This window comes from Lepidochelys olivacea (genome assembly GCF_965140295.1).
Source record: "Lepidochelys olivacea isolate rLepOli2 genome assembly, chromosome: 15".
In the NCBI taxonomy this organism is placed as follows: Eukaryota; Metazoa; Chordata; order Testudines; family Cheloniidae; genus Lepidochelys; species Lepidochelys olivacea.
In genome coordinates this window covers 4,047,678-4,066,707 of record NC_140425.1, presented here as the reverse complement: position 1 = coordinate 4,066,707, position 19,030 = coordinate 4,047,678, and the positions used below count along the sequence as shown (strand labels likewise).

The following is a 19,030-nucleotide window of genomic DNA, read 5'->3' as shown; positions in this document are numbered from 1 at the left end:
CGGAGCCGTCTATTTCCCTGACCCTGTCCTCTACACAGAGCAGATTGATGGGAAGATGTCACCTTTATTCAATGTTACTTCTTTTAAAACACAAGTAAAACATACTATACACACACACACACACACACACTATATTTACTGTAGGGATCTGAAAACTCGCACCAAACACTTCTATTTAAGGGCGGTCAATTGCTTTTATTATTTCTGGAGGGGGAAAAACATTAGTGTCACTGATTTCCAAAGGCAGTATCCCCTTCCCCTCCCTCCCCACTACAGCAGCAACAAATAGGAAAAGCCTTAAATGCTCAGCAGAGAAACAGCCGGGCCCCAGGTCTGCTGGGATTGCTGTAGCTGATGAGCACAGGAGAGTTACACGAGCCCTAAGGGCACAAAAATGCAGATGCCACCCACTCCCAACCCACCAAAACCTATACTGAGAACAGTGATGGGGAGTGACTTTGTTCGGATGGCTGATCGCATCTGCTGTTGTGGTTAAGGAATCGGAACGGCACACAGACAGGAGGGGAGCCTCACAGAGACAGCAACAGAAGCCTGATGTGTCCCAGGGCGGTTAGCGAACCAGTCATAAAAATGACGAAACTCCTTCCTGGAAAGCTCAATTCAAGAACCAGCATTCCATGGTGATGGGAGGATTATAATGAATATTAGCATATGGTTTGGTACATCCCTTATTAGTCTTCAGAGCCATCTCCTATGGACTCACTGTGGCCCTAATACTAACAGTGTGTATTTTGTCCTTCCTTGTGTTAATTCTGAGCGTGCATTATGTCCCCCAGAAATGGTAACAGCCCTCTTCACAGCAGTTGTGGGTACAGATTGTGACTTCCAGTGGTACCTAGCCCCCTAGGTTTTTTGACTACCCCAACCAGACTGAGGAAATACATGCTGAATGGGGGGTTGCAGTGCAAGAAAAGGGGCTATTCTGTTCCAAGACAGATTACTCCTGTTAAACCCCTACAGCCTAGGAAGCGATCAAGCCCTCTGCTTAAGGGAACCTCAGTGTTTGGGGGTAAACTCAAACTAGCCTTTTAAAGGAGCAGATGAAATCTACCAAGCTCTCACTGTTTCAGGGTATAAGAGCACCAGGTCTGGAACAGCACCATCCCTTATGGAACCTGAGGGCTTGCAGAGGGAAAGGAATGAAGCTTGTATCCGCAGAACAAAGAAAAGCAAGTTCCTTGGTCAGTTAAATTTCAAAGGGGGAAGGAGAGGTCTAAATGAAGATTTGCTGCCTTGAAAAAATACTCAAGGCAACGATTCATCATTAGCAAGCTGCCTTTGAAGCGGTCCACTCTGCAGACACAAAGCTTTTGGCAAGTTACAAAAAACTCGATCTGCGGAGGCAGAGCCCCAAATCATTTCCTACTCCTGTTACACCACCCCCTGCCCCCAAATTCCCACAATCCCCCCCAGGCTGAGAACTTGTGCCAAGCTTCAGCAAAGAGTCTCTTTTTATTGTCCACTCCTAGAAATAAGGGAGGCTCAGAGGCACATTAAGCACAGATCAGCACAAGTGATGCTTCTGGATTTTTCCCAAGCAGGACTGGAAGCAAATCCACCCCAAACAACAAGTCACCATGGAAGGAGGAGGAAGAAGCAGTGCTTCAGCATAGCTATCCCATCAGAAGAGGGGTTATTAGCAATGAATTCTTCACCAGACAATACATGCGTTCAAATGCAAGAGACTCATCACCACTGACTTCCCAGGGCTGGGCTTGGCGATGTAGCACAAGCCATATTTAAGCACCAAAGTGTCAATTCATTTATTTGTCTGGGAAGGTCAGGGGAGATGGATTTGAAGATAGTAATGAGACTCAGTGGGCACTGCCTTCCCACCCAGAGTCTCACGCACGCTCTTAATTTCAGTAAGAGTACAAGGGCAAAAAACAGGGCTCTTAAAGGGGAAACGTCAGCAAAGAGGACACTGCATTACTTCACATGAAAAAATTCTCCACTGATGCATTGAATTGCAACAAGATCCCTCCCCCTGCCCCCCCTCTTCCCACCCCATCCCCAGAGAGCTGAAGATGGAATGCTAGGCACTGCCGCTCACACCATTTTCAGCGTCGGGGGACGCCAGTTTGAAGTTTCCAGAGTATCTTGATCTTGCATTTGTTCCTTCCAAGGTCAAGAAGAAACATGCCCACAGGTTCTGGTCCCCATTTCCTCATCTGGGATGCGGGGGGAGAGAGAGGAGGAGGAGGTGGGTGCCTCAGTTCTTCAGAATGGTTTCATATGCTTGGTAAACATACTGGGATACCTCGGGCGCTCGGCACTTCAGAGACAGCTGCACGGAAAGAGGGAAACACAACTCAATGGCAGCTTACTCAGCACTGCAAGGGAGCCACTCACCTTCGACTCGCCAGCAGTTAGTAACTGGGGCACTGGATCGGAACCTCTAGCAAAAGGTTTTGGGGTGGGTGAAGAGAAGCATGACCTAGTGGAATGGTCATCCAAAGCCTTTGAAGAAAGCCTCGAAAGCTTTCGGTGCTATGGATGTGCAGCAAAGCCAAGCCTCCAATGCCCTGCCACTCAACCGGGCCTTGGGTTCCATGGGCCAGAATTCACCTCCATCCCACACAGACCAGCCATCTCCCCTCGTTGTTGTAAAACTGACTTCAGAGATACCGAGTCATGAGACTAAGGTTAGAGACAAAGTTATTTAGGCTAAAGAAGTTGATTCCCACATTTTTTATCACCACCCGCTTGCTTCCCTTTCCGATCTGGGTCCCGTCCATCCATTCCCTCACCCAGCATCATTCCCCAGGGCAGGTTGAGAGGCAGAGTCCCTTGCAAGCCATATGCATGTGATCTATAGGCACAAAAGCTGTAGGGAGCACAAATGAGCTAGAGACAGTCACTCGTGCATGCACGCACTCTCCCTACCTCTGCCTGTTCGGGGCTTTGAATTGTTGTCTGTTAATACATTATTCACCTGGGCAGGAACCTGAAGTGTTATGTCTCATCTTTAATTGAAACTAATGCCTTGAAGTTACTTACCAGATAAGATTTAAATGTACACAGTTCTCTTTGGTTTGAGCTCAATTAGTCCCTAACACCAGAAATGAACTGGAAAGGAGAAATCCAGAACACGACTGGCAAGGTCCACTTGGGGGCTGGACACACGGTGCAGTCATTAGGGCAAAGTTTTTCAGAAGTCACTAGTGATTTTGGGTACATCCATTTTGGGGTATTTGTCTGGAGACACTGTAAAATGGGCCTGATATTCAGAGGGTGGGTGCTTGGCACTTAAGATGCAGGCCCCTTTAAGGCTACTCAAGTTAAGCATCCAAAATGGCTAGTCACTTTTGAAAGTCTGGGCCAAGCCATGCTTTGCTAGCATTTTCCAGAAGGGTGTGAGGGTGTGTGTGGGGGGCATTTCACGTTCTCAGAGCTGTGGTTCTCGCTTCCCCCAGCCCCCTTCCCAAACTCTCCTTCTGTGGTTGGATCTACCATGCCTCAGCGGCCCCAGGCCATCCCATGCTACTCAGCATGTGCCAGAGGCAGCAACAAGGGAAAGAAACGAAATGAGGCGGACGGGGGAGGGAACAGCAGGGGTGAAATGATGAGGGCAGCGGTATACAGCGAAAAAAGGGGGGGAAAAAACACTCTGCTAACCTCCAAATCCTGCAACATCGGGGCAGGCCAGCGGTGGGCATGCAGCAACAAAACATACAGAGAAATGTGAGCCCAGATGCAAACTGAGAGCTCATCAGAATACAACAGAACAAAAAAACTGCCAGGGGAACCTCTGCAGCCAGTTTCAGCTGGGGCTGGCTGAAAGAACTCAGGAAATCACATTCTGATGACTGAGCACTCATGTCTCAGACAAGGTACATGCAGGGCTAATTGCAATCATCAGCGTTCGGGTTTATTCTTTGCAGCTGCTGTTGTCTGGCTCTCTCTATTGTCCAGGATGCATGCTCAAGGGAATATTTTTTTTTTTTTAAAGGAATCAGTCTGAATTTAAAGGAACACTATGAAAATAAGCATTTTCTTTACTTGTGTTAGGTTTCAGAGTAACAGCCGTGTTAGTCTGTATTCGCAAAAAGAAAAGGAGTACTTGTGGCACCTTAGAGACTAACCAATTTATTTGAGCATAAGCTTTCGTGACCTACATCCGATGAAGTGAGCTGTAGCTCACGAAAGCTTATGCTCAAATAAATAAGTCCTCCTTTTCTTTTTACTTGTGTTACTAACACAGTAAAAATGATTTAGTCTAATCTAATACGTTTCCCCAGCGTTTATCCTGTGTCCCTATAAACTGTCAAACAACTCAGCTGGTGCAGTCAGTGAAGGGTTCCGCTGTATATACTTATAGCCGGAAATCAAAGAGTTAACACAATAAAAAGGGGAACAGAAAACTTCCAAGCCTGCAGCTCACTCCAGTCCTATGGGCCCAAGTAGGAGTCCTGTCTTCCTGAAGACTTTCTCCCACCAGCCAGCTCACAGCCCATTCCAAAGAGGCACCTGTACAAGGGCCAGGGAAAGCTGAGCTCAAGTTAACTCCTTGCTTATCAGGAGGTGGCTCATGAGGAGCTATAGCTCAGTGGTTTGAGCATTGGCCTGCTAAACCCAGGGTTGTGAGTTCAATCCTTGAGGGGGCCATTCAGGGATCTGGGGCAAAAACTGGGGATTGGCCCTGCTTTGAGCAGCGGGTTGGACGAGATGACCTCCTGAGGTCCTTTCCAGCCCTGAGATTCTATGATTCAATGAAGTGCCACTTCAGATCACCCATCTGAACAACGAGACAGACTGGCCAAGGACACCACCCACACTAACACCAGGCTGCTGTGTCTGGGGCTCCCACCACCACAGAGGAACGTTTACTGAAAGAGAAAGTTTGCCCTGATTCAGATTTCCAAGCAGAGGAGGTGGGGGGACAAGCCTGGTGTCTTGAGGGGTACTAGTAGGGCTGCCAACAGTCCCTAATTACAAGGCACATCCCTTATTTCTTCACCTCTGACCAACAAGATGGGGAGTTGCTGAGTGATGCATAAAGTAGTATGAAATAACACAGGCCAGCGGAGGTGAGTCCTGCTTAGTGTTGTTATTAATACTAATAATACTGGGAGGTGGGGCGGGGCAGGAGTGCTAAGAGAACAGTCCCTTATTTTTGAAATACAATGTTGGCAACCCCACTTGCTAGCCTATTTTGGAACAGGAGGGAGGAGCTGGTCTTACAGCGAAACTGGGACTGCCGGGTTGGATTCGTAGCTCTGCCAGGACCCAGATCCCATTGGTCAGTTTGAGAGATTGGTACAGCATGTCTTGGCCCTCTACGTTCCTCTTGGCAACGGTGAAGATGTTGCTGCCTTGAAGCTTGCTGCTAACAGCATCTGTGTGGACAGACAGACAGACACAGCTGAGTGGATATGGACAGGAGCACTGGAAATACTATGTCAACTGGATATCACCATGCAGTGTGCTGCAGGAATCAGCTGTTTCTGGTTAGAAGGCCTGGAACATACACACCTTGCTTAAAAGAGGTTTGAGATCCCAGATCAGTAAGAGTCTGTGTGAAGTTTTTGAATTTAAAGCCAAGTATGTGACAAGCTGTTCCTCTCGTTTACTCGCCAAAACCCAAATTCAGGGTTCTGTTTCTCTTAGCACATGGCACTAAGCTGCAAAAACAGCTGCTCCGCTCCCCCCGGCTTGTAAGCCAGCCTTCTCCCCCCCACATGTTTGTGGCTCATAGGCAAATATACTGTCCAAGCAAATCCACAGCACTACTACATACATAAAAATATCCTCTGTATCATTCACTGCAGACTTATGGTGGAAGAAGCAGAGACTTTAGCAGGGGTCTGTTAAGGAACTGCTGGTGAAGATGAGCTCCCCTTGAAGCCAGCATCCTTATGCCATATACTGACTCTTAAAGGGAGGAGCTGGGCCTAGCTTAGCTGGGCCTCCCACAGACAGGGTCAATTCACTATTTCCTAGCACCCTGACAAGGGCTCCATTTAAACGCCACCTGGGGTTCGTGGCTTTTGTGACAGAGGCATGAGCCCCTAGGCAAATGCAAGGGCAGCTCATTTCAGGTAACTATTACTGAGCAGCAGTAGCATTTGCTCACTTCTGTCCCAAGCTGGATTGCAATAAACAGCTCAGAGGTGAAATAAAACGGTTACTCACTTCCTCCTAACTGCTGTTCTTGGAGATGTGCTGTTCACGTCCAGCCCACATTAGGTGTGCGCACGCTGTGTGCACGAGTGTCGGAAACTTTTCCCTTAGGGGCTCCCGTTGGGCCGGCGGGGCCCCCCGAGTGGCACCACTGCACCGTGCATACATACCCCCGCCGGCCCGACCCCCTTCAGTTCCTTCTTGCCGGCGACTCCGACAGAAGGGAAGGAGGGTGGGTGGTGGAACGGACGTGAACCCCACATCTCGAAGAACAGTTACGAGAAAGTAAGTAACCGTTTTTAATTCTTCCAGTGCTTGTTCACGGCCCCATTCCACATTAGGTGGAACACAAGCTTACCTCTAGAGGAGGGGAGGAGTCACAGAACAACTGCTCGGAGGACCGCTCTGCCAACTGCTGCGTCCTCTCTGGCCTGCTGGTTGACCGTGTAGTGGGTCGTGAAGGTGTGTACCGAGGACCAGGTGGCTGCTCTGCAGATCTCCTGGATCAGGACCTGTGCCAGGAATGCCGTGGAAGTTGCCTGCGCCCTGGTCGGGTGGGCTGTGACTGCCGGGGCCGGAACACCTGCGAGCTCATAGCACGCCCGGATGCAGCTTGTAATCCAAGACGAAGACTGCTGTGCCAACACTGGGAGGCCTTTTAATGTCTCGGCCACAGCCACAAACAGCTGCGCGGATTTGCGAAAAGGCTCGGTGCGCTCACATCCAGGGTGTACAAGCTGCAGTGACTCGTGTCCTTATGGGGTTTTGGGAAGAACACCGGCAGACAAATGTCCTGGCCCAAATGGAATTGGAAGACCACCTTAGGGAGGAACTTGGGGTGCGGCCGGAGCTGCACCTTGTCCTTGTGAATACCGTATACGGTGGCTCAGAGGTGAGGGCCCTCAGTTCGGACACCCTTCTGGCCGAGGTAACAGCAACCAGAAATGCCGCTTTCCAGGAAAGATCCAGGAGGGAACAGGAAGCGAGGGGCTTGAAAGGGGGTCCCATGAGTTTAGAGAGGACCAGGTTAAGATTCCATGGAGGGACTGGTGGGTGGGAGTACGGGAACACCCTCTCCAACCCTTTAAGGAACCGTCCCACCATTGGGTGGCAAAACACCAAGTCCCCCGAGAACCCCGGATGGAAGGCGGAGATGGCCGCCAGGTGCACTCTGAGTGAGGACGGGGCTAGCCCTTGCTGCTTGAGGTGCAGGAGGTACTCCCGGATGGCCTGCACCGGGACCTGGCACGGCCGCACCTGTCGGGGTTCACACCAAGACGAGAACGTTCTTCACTTGGCCACATAGGCCGTCCTGGTAGAGGGCTTTCTACTGCCAAGCAGAATCTGCTGCACGGGAAGGGAGCGCTGGCTCTCCAGGGTGTTCAGCCACAGAGCCTCCACGTAGCCAGGTGCAGTGACTGTAGGTTGGGATGGAGAAGCCGCCCGCCGTCCTGTGTAACGAGGTCCCGGTATAGGAGTAGGACTACTGGGGCCTCCGCCGACAGCTCTAAGAACGACGTGTACCAGTGCTGGCGGGCCCAGGCTGGGGTGATGAGGATCACCGCCGCCCTATCCCTGTGCACCTCAAGTAGGACCTTGTGCACTTAGGGGAGTAGGGGGAAGGCATACATCAAGCCCCCTCTCCACGAGATCGCAAATGCGTCTGGGAGCGAGCCTGGGCTGTGACCCTGGAATGAGCAGAACCACGGGCACTGGGTGTTGGCCCTGATGGCAAACAGGTCTACCCGGGTTTCAGAGTAACAGCCGTGTTAGTCTGTATTCGCAAAAAGAAAAGGAGTACTTGTGGCACCTTAGAGACTAACCAGAGAGTGAATTTGTGTGGGGGGGTGGAGGGTGAGAAAACCTGGATTTGTGCTGGAAATGGCCCACCTGATGATCACTTTAGATAAGCTATTACCAGCAGGACAGTGGGGTGGGAGGAGGTATTGGTTCATATTCTCTCTGTATATATAAAGTCTGCTGCAGTTTCCACGATATGCATCTGATGAAGTGAGCTGTAGCTCACGAAAGCTTATGCTCTAATAAATTGGTTAGTCTCTAAGGTGCCACAAGTACTCCTTTTCTAGGTCTACCCGGGGAAACCCCCACCTGCAGAAGAGCAAAAGCATAACGTCCACCCTGAGCATCCACTCATGCATGCGGTACGACCTGCTGAGGGAGTCCGCCAGCTCGTTTCGTACCCCTGGGCGATAGGACGCCTCTAGGTGAATTGCATGGGCTATGCAAAGCTCCCAGAGGAGGAGAGCCTCGTGACAGAGTGGCGAGGAATGAGCCCCGCCCTGTTTGTTTATATAAAACATGGCAGGAGTGTTGTCTGTCAGAACTGTCACGCTGTGACCACTCAGAGTGGTGTGAAAGGTCTGGCAGGCGAGACGAACCGCCCTGAGCTCCTTCACATTGATATGGAGCAACCGCTCTGCTCCAGACCACAACCCCTGTGTCATGAGGTCCCCCAGGTGAGCCCCCAATCCGTGGTCTGACGTGTCCATCACCAGCATCAGGTCTGGTTGTGGGGTGGCAAAGGGGATGCCTTCACAAACCACAGGCTTGGACTGCCACCACAGCAGGGAGTCCAGCACGTCCCTTGGGGCTGTCACTACCAAGTCCAGGGGGGCCCTGCCTGGGCGGTACACCCGAGCGAGCCACACCTGCAGAGTCCTGAGTCTCAGTCTGGCCTGCCTGACCACGTGCGTGCATGCTGCCATGTGGCCCAGCAGCCACAGGCAGCACCTGGCCATTGTCTTTGGAAACTGGCGCAGGGAGGTGACCGCTTGCTGGATAGCCCAGAATCGGGACACCGGAAGGCTTGCCCTGGCCTGCACCGCATCCAGGACCGCCCCTCTGAATTCCACTCTCTGCGTGGGGACGAGCATGGACTTAGGGACATTGACCAGGAGCCCCAGCTCGTGGAACAACCTCAGGGCCATCTTCACATGGCCCCGCACTTCCGCCTCAGATCGGCCCACCAGGAGCCAGTCGTCAAGGTACAGGTACACCTGGATTCTTTGCCTCCGTAAGAAGGCTGAAACCACCGCCATGCACTTCGTGAACACCCTTGGGGCCACAGCTAGACCGAACGGGAGAACTGCAAAGTGGTAATGTTCTCGGCCCATGGTGAAGCGTAGGAACCGCCAACGTGCTGCGTGGACGGCGATATGAAAGTATGAGTCCTTCATGTCGAGGGCAGCATACCAGTCTCCCGGATCCAGGGAAGGGATGATGGTGCCCAGAGAGACCATGCAGAACTGGGCCTTGACAAGGAAATTGTTGAGCCCGCGCAGGTCTAGGATGGGGCGAAGGCCCCCTTTGGCCTTGGGGATGAGAAAGTACCGGGAGTAGAACCCCTTCCCCCTTAGGCTGTGTGGCACCGCCTCTACCGGCGAGTGGACTTCCTTCTCTAGAGAGAGGGGGTCCCTGAAGAGGGACAGGGAAGGGGGGTGGGAGGGAGGCGAGTACCCGTTCCGCACCATACATAAGACCCAACGGTCTGATGTAATGGTGGACCACACACGGGAGACGGACAGGCGGTTCAGGAAACAAAGGGATGGATCCAGTGACTGGTCTGGTACGCTGTCCTCAAGCGCACCTTTGAAAGCCTGGCTTAGTGCCCGGCTGGGGTTTGTGCTGGCCTTGGTTCTGGCCTGGCACATTGTTGCGCCGTCGCCTCTTATCCCTGCCTCGCCTACAGTAAGGCTCATGCCTACGGCAAGGCTGGTACTGGCATTGAGTGGGATGCTGCAGCTTAAAGGGCTTCCTCTGGGTCGCCGGGGTGTGCATACCCAGCAACTTAAGCGTAGCTCACAAGTCCTTTAGGCTGTGCAGCCTCGCGTCTATCTGGTCCGAGAAGAGTCCGGACCCTTTGAAGGGGAGGTCCTGGAGTGTATTCTGGACCTTGGGCGGCAGGCCTGACTCCTGGAGCCATGCCGAGCGCCTCATGACCATCCCGATTGTCCTAGCCGCTGCGTCTGCCGAATCCAGGGAGGCCTGGAGAGAGGTCTTGGCTACTGCCTTGCCCTTGTCCACCAGGGCCGTGAACTCCTGTTGGGAACCTTGTGGGAGGCTGTCCTTAAACTTCCCCACCGCCACCCTGGATTTGAAATTGTGCCTGTTGAGGATGGCCGGTTCGCAATCCTCAACTGAAGGCCCCCCAAAGAGTACACCTTTCTACCAAAAAGGTCCAGGCGTTTCGCCTCCTTCGCCTCAGGGGCCGGGGCCTGCTGTCCATGGCGCTCCCTTTCGTTCACCGCCGAGACCAGCAGGGAGCATGGACTAGGGTGACAGAACAGGAACTCATAGCCCTTAGATGGGGCAAAGTATTTACGCTCCACATCTTTGGCTGTTGGAGGCCGGGGTCTGCCATATAATCTTATAGTTAGACTGAATGGTCTTAATGAGCAGGAGCGCTATTCTGGATGGACCTTTGGGGCTCAAAATGTCCACCATGGGGTTCTCCTGCTCAACCGTCTCCTCGGCCTGCAACCCCAAGTTTTGGGCGACCCTGCGCAGCAATTCCTGGTGGGCTCGATGGTCTGTCGGCGGAGGAACAGACACCTCTGTACCCACCACCGCCTCATCGGGGGAAGATGAGGAGGTTAGCTGCTGCTCGACCCGCTCTGGTTGGTCCTCCTGCTCCCCTTCTTCTACGGGAGGGGCCTCTGGCTCAGGCCAGGGAGGGAGTCCCTTTCCCTGGGCTCGGTGCCTCTCTCTGGTTTATGCTGGGGGGATGCTGGAGGCCTGGATACTACCGTCTCTGGCACTGTCTGGCATCGATGCGGGGACCGGGAACGCTGCACCGAGTGACTTGCCCTGGATGGGGCCCCTTGGCACTCCCGATAGGCCCAGGGGGTCCAGAAGGGCCAATGGCCTAGTGGCCCCCATTGGGGTTGCCAGCTCCCCTGAGGGTCCCTGCTGTCCGGGGCCCGGTGCAGGGAGCTACAGTGGCGCACGCCCACCTATGGACGTGAACAAGCAATCGAAGCAGGAGCTCTGTATCTTGTTACCGAGTCTCTCGGCCACTCAGTCTCCTCTACCTTGTTTCTTAAAGGTCAGAACATTGTGCTGCACTGGGACAAGCAGCAGGGACAAACGGATTTGGTCTGCATTGGTTTTCCACCCTCTTGATTCCTACGGTCTCAAACCTGACATCTGACCCCAGGCAGAAAACAAGGACTAACAATTCCAGCCAGTCAAGGCAGCCACAGTTGCTTGGAAACAAGGGGAGAAGGAGGTGTGGGAGGAACTGAAATGAGAGGAGACTTGCTCTCTGATTACACAGCAGGAGTTTATCTGATCCAGAACTCTTCGACAGCACTACGGAGCAATTAATGGGCTCTGCTTTGGCAAGGGAAGGCCATTCAGGCACTAATGGGTCGCTAAGAAAGAGAACCTCTGCGGGCAGCAGGGAGGAACTAAGACGGCAGGGACGTGTTTGCCCACAACCTCTCTGCAGGAAGGGGCGGCACTGAAGCATTCAATGAGCACCCTGGTTGGACAGGGCTCCATAGGCGCATTACAAAGCAGCGATCTACTCCACTGACTCTTAATCAAGTCAAGCCACCTCTGCTTGGCAGGACCTGCTGTCACTCCAGAGGAAATCAGAGCCAGAGGGTCGGGGTATTGGTGCTGCCTTTGAAAAGTGTTGCTTTTGGCGCTGCAGAGGTGGATTATTCCAGCCGAGAGGTTTCTACAGCCTGCAGACACTAGGCACAGCCCAAACCAACTCAACACTAAAATGAGTTCGGGCCCCGTTTTGAAAGAGCTGAACTACAGGAACTCACCTGCACTGAGAGGACAATCTTTGATGTGGAACTGGGCTTCATTCTCATTTGGAATGTCCTTCCAGGTGGCCAGGAACATCTGCCGCTCTGGAGGAGGAGACACAAGTAGGTAACCGGCGTGAACCCTGGGGGATTAGCCACCTCACTTGCACATCAACTCTGGACAAACAACTCTGCCCAAGCCCGTTAAAGACGGGCTCCCCTCCTTCCCACAGACACCCACAGGGAGCAGCCTCCAGCAATCTGTGGAAGGAGGTCAGCATCAGTACTTTATTCCCTTAGGACTTGTCTACATGGGGACACTTGGAAAATTAATCCAGATTAACTAACGGTTGGAATTGAAAGTGGTTTAGCTAAACTGCGTTAAACCCCCGTGTGGGCACCCATTCAGAATAAAGTGGCTTTAATTAAACTAAACCAAATGAACTACCAAAGCATAGTCCAGCCCTGTTTAAAGTATTTAATGAGAAGAAAAATAGCAATGGATACAAGAAAAGCATGACTGTATGATCAAGGCTTTGAACAATGGGGGCAGAACTGTACTGGAAAACAGCTAAATTTTGCACTGTTCTACTACAGACTTGCTGCAACATTAAGCCTGGTGATAGTGTCCTGTGTAGACAGGTGTTCGTGTGCACACGTGTATATTTTTCATATGTACGCACGCTAGCAAAAGTCGCATTCTAGAGGACTCCTAGAAGGGTCAGAATCAGATGAAAGTGGGGCTTGGCTCTAGTTATGCTCAGTAACGGTCTCCAGTCCTTTCCCAAGCCCTGCTGTGGAAAGCGGTGGAAGAGAAAAGCCGTGAGGACTAACAGCTTGATAAGGAGCAATTCAGCCCCCACTCCAGGCTTACTAAGGCAGAGGTTAACCCGGCTTTGATGTCTCCCATCCTGTTCATCAGAGCTCAGCCCTGCGGTGCGACATTCCCAGATTCATTCTCATTTCTCTTAAAAGGAGGTCCAAGAGTCATGAACTACAGGGCTAGAAATACCACACTGTAAGGATTCCATCTGAATAGGACACAGCATCATCCAAGGACCAACGGTGGAATTGCATCTATACATGCAACATTTCTGAACTGCCTATGGGAGTTCTTATACTACCTCCCCTCTTCCATTTACTCACTCACCCACACCCTGTCTGGCTATCTCTGCCACCAACTCCAGGATAGAGAATCCCATCAACTCACCCATCTTCCCATCTTCCACAAAGAGGATGTGCAGTGGGTACAAGGTGCTGAAGTAGAACACATCAATGTTGTTCTTCACTGCAACCTGGTACCAAGGGGACAGAGGGTGTTAGCTTTTCTTCCTGATCTAGCCCAGGAAGGCAGTTCACAGGCGAAATCCGACATGACATGTACTGATGTATCTGATGCAAGGCACAGCGTCTAGTGGTGGAATCAGCACAGGGCTGGGAACCAAGAACTCCTGAGTTCCAATCCCAGCCTTTAATCTCCTAGGCAAAGAGTTAAACTGGTCGCAATGTGCTCACAGTGGCTAAGTACTGCCAGCATTATTTAACTGAAGAGCAGAACAGTGATAAAACGAGAACAGCAGCCAGTCCCGAACCTACAATCTTACGCTCCACTGTAATTATCCTCCTCTTAGACCCCATTCCCACTCACTAGCTGGAGCAGAAAGATCAGTTGCATCTCCTTCCTCAAGCCAAGCATGGGTACTGAGCTAGCACGCTGTGAAGCTGGGAGAGTGTATTCAGTGGCATCTCTTGGCCTAGCCATATGCTGAAAAGGGCTCCCTGTTCTGTAAGCAGAGAAACCAGGCCTGCGTCAGAGCTCGACACTGGACCAGAACGAGGTTTCCCTTTTCCCGGAGAAAGAGAGAAGGCATCAAGGAAATATTGCATCTCTCCATGTCCCATCTCAATATTCTGGCATTATCCATTTCACCTCAGCTTCCCTTCCTGCTCCCCCAACTAAACTCCATCTGTAGAGTCCAGCTCCCTCAGAGGACTGGCCAGTCCCTACATGCACAGCTGCTGGTACGAGTTTCAGATTCTCCACTGTGGCTCTCCTTGCCCTTCCCATCCTCACTGTGCCATTTAGACTGGTCCATTAATGACACTTGTGTGCTTTCAGCTGCCTCCTCCATACAGCCTCACCTGGAGGTTGTTGAGAGGATCCATCTTCATGACAGAGCCAACTGTGTTCAGAGGGAGGGAGATCTCCACAGTCTGGTTGGGAGCAAGAGGGGCGTGGATCTGAAGAGGAGCAGCTGGCGCCAGGCCGAAGCTGTGGGGACACCCAAAGAGAGTAGGTGGGTTAGTGGAAAGAGAGAGGGAGCTGCTAGGATTTCTGTTGCTTGTTGTAAGTTTCCTGCCAGGTGGTGGGAGGATGCTAATGGCAGCACGTGTCAAATCTCCTTCCCTGGATGGTGGATACACCAACTTGTAAGTATTTCCACCTTGCTGATCTGGCAGTGTGGCAGATTGGCCTGCGCAATTCCAGCCTGTGATGTGCTCAGGGACACTAAACCACACCGATAGTCTGTCTGCTCCCACTCCGCAACTCCTTCCTTCCTCTCTCTGCCTATGCTGGGCACTCACGTGGCATCACTACCTCTCACACACGCTTCATTCAAATCCTCCTCCCAAACTATGGAGCAGCACGTTCAACAGCCACACACCAGATCATCCACAGTCAAAGCAGAGCATGGCATGTCTGACCATCACAGGTTGTTGATTCAAACCTGTTACATCTCAACCATGGTGGGTATGGGGCATTGGCAAGTATCCAAGCCTGGAGACCCTGCATCTTTATTTCTAAGCAACCTCATGCTGGGTCTCAAATGGCCTGAGAATCTTACGTTTTAGGCCTTTATGATGCTAGTAGGGACAACTCCACAGCCCTCAGCCACCCCTGTGAGCTGGGGCTGGAGTGCCTTTCGCTCCTTTGAACACACAGGGAGCGCTATTCAGCTTAGCAGGAAGACACACGGTTAACAAGGAGGACCCGTTACCAGCAACGGGGGTGGAGGCCTCATTCAATCTCTGTTCTTAACTGAGGATCAGCCTCTTCAGTCAACTTCTTAGAGGCTCAGGTTTACTCATCACCATGGGCACTCAGGGAGAGAAGGATCATCACGGGAGGCTGTTCCTACCTTGATAGGACTACAGGACGCCCTATCTGCCCTGGCTTTATGTGGCCACCCCTGCCCTCTGGCTCCACAGCCACGTCCTTCTACTGCTTGTCCAGCCTGACCTTCTGCTGAGCACCAAGATGCCTCTGAGGGTTAGCTTCCCTCGAGGGTTGGACTCCCCCAGGCTGTAAGGCAAGAGGAGCAGGGATAGCCCTAGAATGACTGAAGGGAAAACTCAGGCTCTGCTTCCCAGAGGTTGGTGGACACGTGGTCACTGGTTTTCCTTCCTGTCTAAAGGAACACTTCGTTCGTAACAAGCTGGGGCGTAGATCTACTCTGCCCTAGCCTACCGTGCTCTAAGTGTCCACATGGACCCTGTTGCAGCACACTAAAAGTCCCATTTTTCGTTTTGATCTGCTCCCACTTCAAAGTGGGGTAGATCAGAGCTCACCACAGACCTACTCCACTTTGAAACGTGAGTACACACCAAAGTGAACAACGGAGCCGTTAGTGCGCAGCAGCAGGCTAGTGCAGGGTAGATTTACACCCCCCACTCGCAGCGAATTATGTGTGTGTCTAGACAGGCCCACAGTAATTTTAGCGCTATCACTGCCCGTTGCCCGTTCCCTACACACATCCACCATTGCCTCCTACCCCAAGAGGACAGGCTGTAAAGTCACAGGTGCTGGTCAGCAGGAGATATGCCGTGTGCAGTGCATACAGGACAGCATCCAGGGCACATACCAGCATCCGACAGCATCCAGGGCACATACCAGCACTTCTCTTGCCAGAGCTTGCCTAAGGTCTTTTCTGAGCCTAGATCTCATGAGCATATGGTTGGTTCAGCAACACCGATCTTCCAGAACTAGCAACAGACCCACCTGCCAGGCCAGGGGCTTATAGGTTATGCCACTGCCAAGTTCAGCCAACTGTGCTCCCAAATGAATGCGCCAACAGGAGCTCTGGAGACAGCTCACCCCTTGCTTCCAACCATATCCCACACTGCCAAAGACAGCATCCCTCCCCAAGCTGAGCAGACCCCTGAGATCACCTGATGCATAGCATGCTGCACTAGCAGCCCAGCAGGTATTTTACCTGTTACGGTTGAACTGGATGGCAAAGTCAGACATGACCTGCAAGGCCTTGTTAGTTAGTAAGAGATCCATGGAGATGGCGCCCACCTGGCGGCTGAATGTGCCAGAAATCTCCAGGCCCTTGGCCTTCATGGCTGGGAGCCAGACCTACATTATGTGAAGACAGAAGATGATGATTTTGACCTTATCTGAAACACAAGGTGAACTGGCTATCATAGAGGAGCCAAACTGGACTTAGGAGTCCAGGTCTCAAGAGCAGGAGCTCCTGACAGCACAGAGTCAGACAGTCTACCTGTAAGTCTAACATTTTACTGCTACAGGTAGGAAGTTAAGGATTTTAAAATCAAGATTCCCTGGCTTTCCTCCAGCTCACAAAGGCAGGGAACATACCAGACATGCACGTGACCTCACTGTGAAGGAACAGGCGCTTTCTAGCCCATGGGGATGCAGGCCCTTTTCGTCACATCTTCCCAGTACACTGACTGGCTCTTGGAAGGAGTCATTAATGTGGGCCGGGGTGTGAATCCCTGCAAGGGACTGCAGGTGAGAACACAGGCAAGCTCACTAGTGCTGCCTCTATGCACAGATAGGCTCAGGTTTCTAGGGACGAAGGTCTCTCTGGGATCAGCCCTCATTCTCTCCTTCACTCTGAGGCCTAACAAGTGGCAGCCCGTCCTCAAAGGGGGACCATCCCACCACCAGCAGTCCTAGGGCGGGGAGGCGCCCTGTTAATAGACTTACCCACCTGGACACAGAGAGGATATCTAAGACACATTAAACGTATGTGTCACCCTTGAAAATCCTCCATGTGTCACTAGGCAGGACACGACGCTCCAAAATTTCACCTGAGGATTTACACTTCACCACCTTCCTGGGGCATCCCCAAATTCTACCAGCTTGGGGCAGCTTAAAGCTTGCCCATGGATCCCCACCCCATGTTGATCTTTAACAGCAGCAGTCCATACGGCCTGGCAATGTTAGAGCCCAGATAGCTAGAGCCAAAGCCTTGGGTGGGAGGTCAGTACAGGCAGGGCCACTCACAGTTTTGGGTGCCACATGGGATCCTGACAGTGTGCCCACGCCACCGGCCAGATCAAAGAGGTCTCCCAAGCCACTGCTGGGGGGCGGCCCGAGGTTTGCAGGCATCACCGTGCTGGGAGCTGTAAAGGTAGTACCACTCATCTGTATGAAGCAAGGAAGCCAGTTACTCTGGGTGGCATGAAAGAAACGAGAGAACAAAAAGGAAGGTGCAAAATGCGACAGACTGGTAAACATAGAAGATGCACACTCACTGCAGGACTGCCTCCTACATCGCTTCTCAGCTGCAAAGAGACAAGAAACAGGAACATCACTGAGAGCAGTGGCAGGTGAATAAAAAGCAGGCCAGATGGGGGATCTCCAGCACACGCAGCCATGACCCATTTTACCAACGGCTCTTTAAAAAGCACTGGACAAAGGGTGGGGTCAGGAACTGTTCCAAGACCGCTTAGCAGGCCCTGTGGCTTCGAGGCACTGGGACACATCTGTTATTTCACTGTGCTTCAGATCTGCTCTTTTTCCCCAGCATCTAACAAGCTAAGCATCATACACATCAACCAAGAGCAGACAAGGACGGAGACAGCCTGAGAGACTGATAGTTCTATAAGTAGCGTCGGTGAACTCCCCATCTCTTCTAAAGTAAGTTCCTCTCTCCTCTGCTGTCTTGGAGGTGGGGTACTGGGGGCCGGCGCAGGTGGGAGCCCAGTGGGAGCCCCAAAGGGTCTAAGATGGTTGGATACAATTTGAGTGGGACAGCACTATATGAAACATGGGTCTGATGGCCTTGCACCAAACTGATGGCATTTCTTCACACCCCACTGTAGGCACGATAGTAGGTTCACAATCTCCAGCTGTTCCTTCTATGCTAGAGTGACAGGGAGCAGGGATGGGTGAGGGGAGGACACGGGAGGTTGGCTAGCTATATTCCAGAGAGCTAGTAAAAAGGGCTGATCCATACCCCTTCAGACTCGTCCCCCATCTCCAAGCAGAAGCAGGCAAGGTGAAGAGAAGAGCCAGCCACATGCACAGAGACACAAGCCAGGAGAGAAGAGAGACAGACAAACAGGGAGACAAGAGAAGGGGAGGGAGGGAAGGAACAGAAATTAGTCCAACTTCATTGCCACTCAGTACGTCCGACTGGCATTAGTATTCAGAGGGCCACAAACACTGGAGTCAACAGGTGCCCAGAGAGCCCCTACCCCAGGACACGAACAGAGGCAGGGAGGTGCCATGTTGGCTGGTGCTTTTTAGCTTTGGAACCAGCATCTTGGACGACACCACAGGTTCCTGCCAGCTTAGAGCACCTACGAGCAGAGCCCTCCTCTGGTGTGTCTACACAGATACCCTACTTTGCTGACACCAGCCCAGGAACCTGAGCAAACAGTTCTGACTTGTTACTTGGGCCACATCTATACCCCTTTCCAGGACCCCTAGCAGACCACCAGTTATTTCTCTGGTTACTGATTTTTTCAGCTCACAAACAGGCTACTACAAACCTTCTGGGACCTTCCTCCCACGTCAGGGTGGGACTACCATGGCACCTGATTGCTAGTGACAGAACCAAGAGGTGAGCAGCCCCTACGCCAGACCAGTAACAGGCCTACAGTTCAGAGGAAACTCTGGAATCCAGCCGCTTTTCATGACAAGGCAGCATTCCATTTTGACATCAGCCTGGCTCTCCAACAACTCCCAAGCATCTCGTGCTGGGTGCCCTGCCAACATACTGACTGCCTAGATCAGCGATTTCCAGCCTTGCTGGGAAAGTGTGCCCGTAATGGGAAGCCAGACCATGCTGTGTCCACTGCTTCCCATTAAGCTGTGTGTGCTCGAAGTCCAAATCCCAGCCTCAAGATGG

The 19,030-nt window shown here is 52.1% G+C and overlaps 1 protein-coding gene across 4 annotated transcripts in view; it reads right to left on the bottom strand.

Annotated features, from left to right (window-relative positions):
• Positions 1-1,454: 1,454 nt before the first annotated feature.
• The window catches only part of AP1B1 (adaptor related protein complex 1 subunit beta 1), a 78,102-nt gene continuing 60,526 nt past the window's right edge, over positions 1,455-19,030 (bottom strand). For 2 of the 4 annotated variants that reach the window (XM_084648945.1, XM_084648944.1), the window contains exons 15-23: positions 18,134-18,154; positions 17,430-17,459; positions 17,179-17,319; positions 16,139-16,284; positions 14,067-14,196; positions 13,135-13,219; positions 11,943-12,029; positions 5,206-5,360; positions 1,455-2,308 (exon numbers count right to left, since the gene is read on the bottom strand). In XM_084648945.1, the coding sequence (XP_084505071.1) occupies positions 2,234-2,308; positions 5,206-5,360; positions 11,943-12,029; positions 13,135-13,219; positions 14,067-14,196; positions 16,139-16,284; positions 17,179-17,319; positions 17,430-17,459; positions 18,134-18,154 (870 nt within the window). In that variant the 3' untranslated portion in view covers positions 1,455-2,233. The remainder of the gene's footprint in view (positions 2,309-5,205; positions 5,361-11,942; positions 12,030-13,134; positions 13,220-14,066; positions 14,197-16,138; positions 16,285-17,178; positions 17,320-17,429; positions 17,460-18,133; positions 18,155-19,030) is intronic. The other 2 variants (XM_084648942.1, XM_084648943.1) reach the window with 2 other exon arrangements.